We start from the raw sequence: 10,042 nt of genomic DNA, 5'->3' as shown, positions 1-10,042 counted from the left end.
TGGAGTATGAATACAACTTTGAAATACAGTGTGTGTCTACACTCACTGTAAAACATGGTGGAGGCTCTGTCGTGGTTTGGGGCTTCATTTTAGCCAGTGCATTTCAGAGTCCTTTCAAAATTGATAGAGCAATAAATACAGAAAAGTAGTGTGAGATTTAAAACCACGAAGTTACAATCATTTTTATTATCATTGTTATTAGCTACTAACTGTTACAATGGTTGGTATATAGGATATTAAGGGTGGAATTTCAACCATAGACAAATCTTTGCATCAAACATGTTTAAATGACTGCATTTCTGTTATTGTTACAGACTCGATACTCATTAAACAGGTCCCCCCCATCCAGTGAACTTAATAAGGGTCCATAGCTCTTCATCAATAACAAAAAAAACCCTAAACTTTTGTCACTGCTGCCAAATGAAATAATCTTTCTAGGTTTTCTGGAGCTTTCTGGTGTAGTAAATGAATTAAATGTATACATCATTAAATAATTAATTAAATGTGTCATTCATTCATTAAATTGGAGATAATTAATTAAATGTCAATTAATTTCATTTTAAGCGTTTGATATATTACTTATTAATGAATTAATTAAACATTTAATCAATTAATTAATGTCACATTTCATTATTTATTTAATGCTGCGTTTATTTGATTCATTTTGGCAGGGAATGAGCGCTTTATCGGTTATCTAGTCCTCCTCCGCGACTGAGGGCGCTGTTACATCCCAACAACGTGCTGACGTCAGGTTTGTTGCCGGAAGTACGTCTCAGTTGTCAGAGGAAAAGCATCGAAATCCGGCGTGAGAGGCTGTTTGGGCTTCCATGTGGCACTGAAGTCAAAAGAACGGAAGATTTTACGAGTAACTGTCCACTTATAGAGCAGCCATGGGGAAAAAAGGAAAGAAGGAGAAGAAGGTTAAGGGAGCCGAGAAGACAGCTGCCAAAATGGAGAAAAAGGTTTCAAAAAGGTCCAAACGAGAAGAGGTAACAATTAAATCAAAGTAAAATAGGATGAATGGGAAAGCCCTGTAACTCCTGTTGCAAACCTTTTAAGGTTTTGTAAATTATCTATTTATTTAATCAAATTATCTTTAATATGAGGAGAGCACATAAAGGCGTTCTTGATTTCTTCTCCTTACCTTTTAACCTTTTCTGCCTGCAGGAGGATTTGGAGGCTCTGATCGCTGAGTTTCAGAGTCTGGACGCAAAGAAAACCCAGGTTGTCGAGACGACGTGTCCGCCTCCATCACCGAGGTGAAAAACATAGAGTCAGGCTCAATATTTGGAAAATATAAATAAAATTCAGTGTCATAAGCAACATCACAGTGACCCACAAACAAAGATGCAAAACAAGAGATGCAAATTAGCACAAATAACACCTCAAAATCACCAAATCATCATCAACAAGGAATGCTCAGTGACACAATTTCACAAGAAATCACCAAAATAATGCAAAAGAAAGTGTGTAGAGGGATAGAAAACAACCACAGATTCCAACCTTTGATTTTTCTAAAGATACCAGACAAGAGAAATGCCAACTCAGTTTTTTTGGTCCCTGTCGTGAGTGAACAAATCCATTATTTATTCAGTTAAATGCAAAGAAATTAAAAGATTAGTAAATTATAACATAATTCAAAAGATGTAAAAAGCAGGAGGATTTACTCCTGTTTAGCACCAGTGAGGACATTTTTCTGCCTCTTTCCACTTGTTGTCATTATTACCAGTGCTGTCTACATCATCATAAGTCTTCTACACAGTACAAAGGATGTGCTAGTTAGCTGTGCACATAGTCTGCAGTAAAAAAACCAAGAAGTTTAATTTAAATTTTGATGCTGGTCCAAAAGCAGAACTTCAGGGATCATGAAAAAAGGTCAAAGGATGATTCACAGCATCCTTTGACGGGGTCGTTATTGAGTGCACTGAGTGCAATTTCATGAGAGTCCATCCAGTATAAGTTCAGAGATTGTATTCAAAACAACACATTTCAGCCAGACTGTGGTGCTAAAGAAAAGAGTCAGGGACTATTGAAGTGAACAGGAACAGAATCTCTTGATGATTTAACTCTTCATGCTTTTTAGATTGAATGGATCCCTCTCTGCACATCCTGAGAAAGATGAACTCATCCTGTTTGGAGGAGAATTCTTCAATGGAAAGAAGGTAGTAGATTAATCTAATAAATGATATTGTGCATTAGTGCTCACTCGTGTGTACTGACCTTCAGTATATGTCTCCCAGTGTGAATGAGCAGCTAATTACATGGTGAAACAGTTCATCTAACACTCTTTTCACAGAACCTGATTTTTTTTTTTTTGCAGTGTTGGTTTGTTATTTATTTGGTAATTTTTGTAGTCCACTTTTGCACCTTTTTCAATGTATTTTTCTCCCTGTTGCATGGGCTGCACTTTATTTTTTATTACAACATCATCAAATGTCATCTCACCGACCTGTGTCACTAAAGAGCCTGAGCCATCATCTGTTTAAAGTCTGCCGCACCTTTCAGGACAGCCAATGCTAGTTTGAACCTGCTGTCTGTTTCAGTTGACCCTAACAACCAATCACAGTAGAGACTGAACATTTTCAACAGAAGTTACCGATGTGATTTCTGACAGGTTAAGAGAGAGCGTCTTTGTGATGCTCAAAGCTCAGGCTTTAGCTCAGCAGACCTCACTCAGCAGTTATTTTTACTTCATAGTACAACGCTCTGCTTTCTGATTGTTTGTTTGTTTGTTTGTTTGTTTTTACAGTGTGTTGGTTTAGAATTAAAAACTTGATAATTATTTGCAAGCATCACAAGCTTAAATCTCTCTAACCTATGGTTAATATGAGCCTAAGGCTTCCATGGCTGATTTTGCCACCCTGCAGTGTGTTAGCTACACAGTGGACAGTTTCAAAAACCCTGCTGTTGTTTTCTTTTTTTGCAGACGTATCTGTACAACGATCTGTTCTTCTACAACATCAGGAAGAATACCTGGGTTAAATCAGAAATCCCCAACCCTCCTCCACCACGCTGCTCTCATCAGGTACACAACATCCCAGATGAAGACTCTTAAGTGTCTCTTGGTTCACAGTTTACAACTAAACATCTCAGGGGTTTCTTAGCGTTTGATAAACCAGCAAACACCACACTTTCACCACACAGCCAGTACCTGGGTCAAATTTGTGCTGTCATAGTGTTGTGATTTATCATTTCAGCCACAAGGGGGCAGTCTGCTGTAGCACAGATCAGAGGGCAACTTTAAAACTTATCAGCAATCGCACATCATCACAGGAGACAGCCTTTTACAAGCGAACCAGTTAAATCTGAGGACATCAAACTGTCTTATCTCGTGCTGCTTTTGCAGCCGTCTTTCTCCCCCCGCCTCACTCCTCCCTCTCTCCTTTCTTTCCTCCACTCAGGCGGTGGTAGTTCCTCAGGGCGGGGGACAGCTCTGGGTGTTTGGTGGAGAGTTTGCCTCTCCAAATGGGGAACAGTTCTATCACTACAAGGACCTTTGGGTACTGCACCTGGCTACACACACCTGGGAGAACATCAAGTGCGTACAAAGGCTGCTAAACATAGATGCACTAATTAGAAGTGGTTACTGACAGACGGATTGTGTAAATACAGAGTCTCGAGTCCAGCCGTTGTACAGATGTTATGTTGCCTTTTATTTTTCAGGGCACCGGGTGGTCCATCGGGCCGCAGCGGACATCGGATGGTCCTCAGCAAGAAGCAGCTGCTGGTGTTTGGAGGTTTCCACGAGAGCACCAGGTAAACAGGCTCACTGAACAGGTGTCATGGTGGTCACGGTTTGTTTGATATCAGGAATGGATGAAGTGACAAAGAAACTGAATCCACTGAAAATCAATAATTTTTTAATGTATTATTTTAAATTATATGGAAAAAATCTAATTAATTTGTGAAGATGTATGCAAGAGATTGCGTATATACCATTCACTTTTACAAGGGGGACTACCTGCAATGACAAACGCACAGAGAAATCTGAGGACATAAAGCCTCCTTATCTCACTCTGTCTTATAATGGATGTTTAGTCAGGCTGAGAAATGTCGGCTGGCTCAAAACTGTGTCTGAAATTTACTTTTTGATTCGTCGACCATGGGGACTGGTAAATGAAAATCACTTCAAGCAACTCAGAACGTATTGCTCTTAAAGTTCTACTGCGCTCCTTTACTATTAAATAAATGGATAAGGTGCATGACAGTAAATTAGAAGATTTTCTGTTTGAATCTCAGATTTAACATCTGAGATTCAAACAGAAATGAGCACAGCAGCAAATCTGCTACTGAATAACTTGAGTAGAAAAGAATAGAGGTGCTGCAATGACCCAGTCAAAGACGGGCGTTAAGAGAGGACCTCTATTTGTACACACATTCCCACAAACCTCAATAAACTGAAGCAATGTTGCAGAAACCAGTGGGCCAGAATTCCTTCACAGTCATGTGAGAGATTGATGAAGTCATACAGAAAATAGTTACTTCAAATTGTTGCTGCCCAGGGTGGCACCACAAGCTATTGAATTAAACATCCACCACTGCTGACGACAGTAGTGACGCTGGCTGATGCATCTGTGGATCCCTACAGTTTTTCAGTGTAAAAGCGCAGTGTCAGTTTCAGCTCTTTATGCTCCCCCTCTGCCTCCTCACCCTGCAGGGATTTTATCTACTACAATGATGTCTACTCTTTCTCCCTGGACACCTTTTCTTGGTCACGCCTCTCTACATCAGGCTCCGCCCCCTCCCCGCGCTCTGCCTGTCAGATGACCTCCACTCCAGACGGCATGGGCGTCATCATCTATGGAGGATACTCCAAAGTGGTGCGTGTGTCATCTGACAGCCTCCCCCGTATTGTTGTCATTTTTTGTTGTACAGCCTGATTAAACTGTGTGTGCGTTCATGCAGAGGGTCAAGAAGGATGTCGAGAAGGGGACCATCCACTCTGACATGTTTCTTTTGAAGCGAGAGGGTAAAGATGGTCAAGGTACACAACACTCAGTTGTTAACGACAAAATCATTCAAGTCTAACGATGTTGCTCCTGTCCTCGTGGTATATGTTGTGACTTTTCCTCTGTCCTGCAGAGAAGTGGTCGTGGTCCAGACTGAACCCTTCTGGCAATAAGCCCCCTCCTCGCTCTGGTTTCTCCTTGGCTGTGGGCCCAGCTGGGCGGGCGGTGCTGTTTGGTGGGGTTTGTGATGAGGAAGAGGAAGAGTCGCTGGAGGGCGACTTCTACAATGACCTGTACTTGTATGACACAGTGAAAAACCGCTGGTTCCCCGGTATGCTCAGGGTAAGGTATGATCTATGTCTGTCCTGATGAGAGTGGTCCCTTCCAGGATGAAATTACCTCCATCTATAGATCTGAGTGGTTTGAGTGTGGAAACTCTGTGACTGATACACTGTGGTGTCATTCATAATTGCTGTGTGTGCATAAAACAAGGAGTACCCCACTTCCCCAGGAAAATTGAGATCTATAAAAGCAAACAGTGGAAAGTGAGTACGCAGTGGTAAGGCTCTGAATTATAGCTCAGCATAAGCAATACGTCAAGCCACAGTTTCATACTTTCCTTCTAGATCACAAACATTCAGCAGCATCAGCTCATCTGGTCTATAGTTTGTATCGCATATATATGTAGCCCCCCTCTGAAGTGCAGAGGAGGGGGTCTGATGGCATGCTGCTGTGTGTTCAGTTATAAAGCATCGCTGCTGATGCAATGCAGAATTCAGAAGGTAGGAAAAAAAGATAACATCAAAGAGGAATAAAGGAATGCAGACTGTATCGGGGCAGGATGACGGTGCAGTGTTCAGCTGTCACAGCAGGAAGCTCCTGAGTTCAAACCTGCCAGCCAGCTGGGATCTTTCTGTGTGGAGTTTGCATGTTCTCCCTCTCTGTGTGGGTTCTCTGTCTTCCTCCCACAGTCCACATGCATGCTTTACATGGCCCTCAATTTAATTTAGTTTTATATATGTAGCTCAAAATCACAACAACATTTGCCTCAAGGCGGCCATCCACCGCGACCAGTTGGGGCTGAGGGGGGTGGAAGACGGGACAAAATGCACCCTGTGGAAGAGAGCAGAGATTAGTAATAACTAATGACTCCCTGCGCATTGTTAGATCCAAACCCAACCCAGCTCGGTGGATGAATTTGGACTGATGTGTTAGTGGTCTCATCACTTCACCAGCTGTAGTACAACATCTGTCTTCAGTGGACATTTGGAGATTTTACAGGATTTATGTCACATCTGACACTTCCTGCTCCGATATACGTCATTTTGCACATCTCCATGAAACAGAAGTAAAAAAAAAAAAAAAAAAGAGCATTGATATTTGCAGTACTGTTTTTACTTTCTATGCTTCGTTTTACTTGATTTCTTCTTTGTATATCTGTTCAGGGAAACAAGACAGAGAAGAAGAAACGGCGGAGGGTGAAGAAGGGTGGGGCAGAGGGGGAGGAAGCGGAGAGGGAGGAAGAGGAGGCAGCGGCACCTCAAGGACCCACTGAGATCATCAAAGAGATCGTCACTGAGGACGGAACAGTGATGACCATTAAGGAAGTGATTCCTGGTCCTGAGGTGGAGGAGGAGGAGGAAGAGGAGGAAGAAGATGGCAAGATTACACACACTCATGCTAAACTAAAGGAAAGAAGTTCTCAATATCTTTGTTTATCTAACTTTAGTTTTGTTTTGTTTTTATCGTCATCAGGCTCAGCCATGGCCCCGCTCATCGAGCCTTGCCCGAGGTCCAGCGCCATGGCAACAGTGCGACAAGGCAAGCTCTACCTGTACGGGGGGATGTTTGAGGTGGGCGACCGCCAGTTCACCCTGAACGACTTCTACTGTCTGGACCTGCACAAGATGGACCAGTGGGAGGTTCTGGTCGAAATGGACCCAAGTGAGTCAGCCAGACAATAAAAGTCCAAAAGCGACAACAAAGAGGCCTTAAACGAAATCCGTCAGCTCAGGGCGCCACCCTTAAAGCAGCCTGTGTGTGTGTGTGCGTGCGTGTGTGTGTGTGTGTGTGTGCGTGTGTGTGCGCGCGCTAACGTCTGAATATCCTCTGACGCAGGAGAGAGGTGCTGTTAAGATGGGAGTCAGGGACGTGAGGCTTCATTTGGATTTATGATTGTCTCTCCACAGAGACACAGGAGTGGCTGGAAGAGTCTGAGTCAGAGGACGATGAAGAGGAAGAGGAGGAGGCGAAGGGAGCAGAGGGGGAGGAAGAGGAGTCCGAAGAGGAAAGCGAGGACGAGGAAGGCAAGAGATTATTCAGCCTCTTCGATGGCCGGCACTTATGTGCGCTCTTTATTTATAATGAGCAACAAGTGCAGAGTCCCATTCAGGATGTGCATGACATCTGTTTATATTATACACCGCCAGTTTATAAGGTACAGGCATAAAATATAATGCAGTCTGTTACAGCAGCTTCATAAAGGTATTAATATTCAGTTTCCATTAAGACGCTCTCAGGTGTTCATTTAACACTTCAGTGAAATGTTTCAATATTTTTCCCTGCTGATGTTTTTAAATGAGCATCAAGATCATGTTTCTTCATCTTGAACTTTACTTTGCATACGTTTGTTTTTTTTCCTCATTTTTCTTTAGGTCACACTGCACATCGTGCCGAGAGATGCCACGTTTTCAGCTAATAGCTTTTCGTAACTCATGTTGTTGCGAAACTGTCAAACTGTTTTACAGACACAACTTGTGTGTTGTTTGAAGGCCTGTAGTAACAAAGTGCGTAAAGATGAACTTAAAATTGATTCTTAGGTTGTCTGTTATGTAGAGGCAGGACTGAAAATGAGCCAATATCCAAGGAAAACTGTTGCTTAAAAAAATGACAAGAAAGTTCCTCCTGAGACATTTACACAGTACCGTATTGTACATTATTTCATAATCGAGTTTCTCGCCCTCGACATCTGCTTTTAATCTCATCATTCTTGGTCTGTCGCACACACACAGCAGCGTGTCACGACATTCAGACTAACAGTGCAGTATCAGGCAGTTTAGTACGTTTTTTTGAACGTTTAAAATTCTCTTGTGCATTTTTACTGGCCTAGGAAAAACAATTTCTGTTACTTTATATACTGTTAGTTACTTTATATGTATGTATTTATATTTATATGTATATTAATAATCTTAATCTATAAAATAATGAGAGTGACCACTGTAGGCTCAATATAGTTGAGTGCAAAGAACAATAATTGCCTTAAAAATAAAATGGTTTCGGTGTTTGAGTCAATGGACATGTTTATATTCCATTACTGGTCCTACCTATGCTCCCGTCCAATGGTGTCGGGCACTGAGAGCTTACTAGGCTGATGGCGCTGGGCTGGAGTGTGTTTGTCCCAATCTGGAAACTTAGCCTGCAGCCACGTTTACAGCAACGTCCCAGATTTGAAGAACCATGACTAGAGTCTCTAGTGTGCACGCCAGTTTTTAATTACTCACATGACTGCTGTTACGTTTTCAGCCTTGATGCTGAGATAATATAACAGAAGCTTTTTGGGCTGAATTTAATTGAAATGAGTTCAGAAACCCAACCTCCCACATTCCCACGTTTGAATCAGGATTTCTGAGCTGATGCTGCGATTCCAGGAAATTAGAGAGCTGTGTTTCACCCTCTGCTTCTTGCCATTTTTCAGTCTTTCCATAGCTATACTCAACACGAAGATATTAATTCTGAGAGCGAGCATCTGAACATGTGCAGCGTTAGTGTCTCCCTCTCTCTCTGTTATGGACAGGTTTCTTTTGCTTTGCTTTTGCAGTTGGTTGTTCTAAACAGCTCAACAATGCAAGCATATGCATGTGTGCAAATGGGATATTTATTTTGGCACCCAGGTGTAAATAACTCTGGATTAGTTCAGATTTCAGCTTTGTCCCTACATGATGGTGCGATATGGCAGCCTCGCTTCTGTCAGTCTGCCCCAGGGCAGCTGTGGCTACAACCGTAGCTTGTCTCCACCAGTGTGTGAATGTGAGATTGAATGAATAGTGGAATTGTAAAGTGCTTTGGGTGCCTAGAAAAGCGCTATATAAATGCAATCCATTATTATTATCTGTTTAATTTTTAAATTCTCGAGTTTCACAGATTTGGCTTTGGTTGAGCAATAATCCTTGTACTACTCCGTAACTCCAAGGACATTGGCTCTCACATTTCTGGTAATGCTACCAATGTTGTGTTTACAGATGCTAAAGAGATTTTTGTTAATAAACTACAGCTCTGGCTACTTAAGAGGAGATGCAACTGTGTTGTGGCTGCATCTGCTCAGTAACTTTAGCGTCTCTATTATGCAGGGCGCTCCCTGAGCTAACATCTGCACATGACTTTGTGTTTCCAGATGAAGAAGAGCACCCCGCAGTGCAGGAGGGGGAGACAGTAACGGATTACCAGAACCGTACAGAGCAGTACTGGATAGGACTGGCACGTGCCAACATGGGCTCCGACGCCAAGGACAAGAAAGTTGCCAAGGTCGCCCTCGCCATGGCTAAAGTCTTCTATGAAGATCAGTAGCAGGATATGTAGAAGTGTGTGTGTGTGTGTGTGTGTGTGTGTGTGTGTGTGTGTGTGAAATTTTTGTTGTAATGGTTAAACTTTTATATAACATCCAAAAATGCCTTTTGAACAGTCTGGGGAAAATAATTCAGTCATGAAACGATTACATTCATTTTTCACAATGAAAACAGTAACAAATACAAATGACTGATGGTTTGTAAAGGTCAGAATTTTCATTCATTTGAAATAAAATCACTTTATTCATTCATTTCACCAAAGCATATTTAATGCTGACATGTTATCGTCTCTTTGAGTGTAGCGTTAGTTACAGCGATCCCGGTTGCAACCCCACAATAGCCGATGGTTTAGCTGGTACTTTGTGCATCTAACTGGTAAATGTCAAGTAGGGACATATTATCATAATCACTGAGCAACTGCAAGCCGCCTTTCAACCCACCTCCAACTCAGTTGTACTTACTTGGAATTAGAATAACTATATTTTCCACAGTAGAAAAAAATTGTCTTTGGTTCACAAATCAATTCACAAT

The 10,042-nt window shown here is 42.0% G+C and overlaps 1 protein-coding gene across 1 annotated transcript; it reads left to right on the top strand.

The window, feature by feature from the left end:
- The first annotated feature begins 768 nt into the window (after positions 1–768).
- klhdc4 (kelch domain containing 4) lies at positions 769–9,762 on the top strand. Its single transcript, XM_031734282.2, has 13 exons — positions 769–989; positions 1,168–1,259; positions 2,084–2,162; positions 2,927–3,025; positions 3,402–3,538; positions 3,664–3,756; positions 4,658–4,820; positions 4,906–4,984; positions 5,083–5,291; positions 6,395–6,608; positions 6,705–6,893; positions 7,139–7,255; positions 9,340–9,762. Exons 1-13 carry the CDS (start codon positions 891–893, stop codon positions 9,510–9,512), a joined length of 1,743 nt encoding a protein of 580 aa, XP_031590142.2. The 5' UTR covers positions 769–890; the 3' UTR covers positions 9,513–9,762.
- Positions 9,763–10,042: the final 280 nt, after the last annotated feature.

The sequence above is a fragment of the Oreochromis aureus genome, linkage group 7, assembly GCF_013358895.1.
Source record: "Oreochromis aureus strain Israel breed Guangdong linkage group 7, ZZ_aureus, whole genome shotgun sequence".
NCBI classification, from domain to species: Eukaryota; Metazoa; Chordata; class Actinopteri; order Cichliformes; family Cichlidae; genus Oreochromis; species Oreochromis aureus.
The sequence above is the reverse complement of the archived record's forward strand: the minus strand, read 5'-3'. Positions and strand labels throughout refer to the sequence as shown.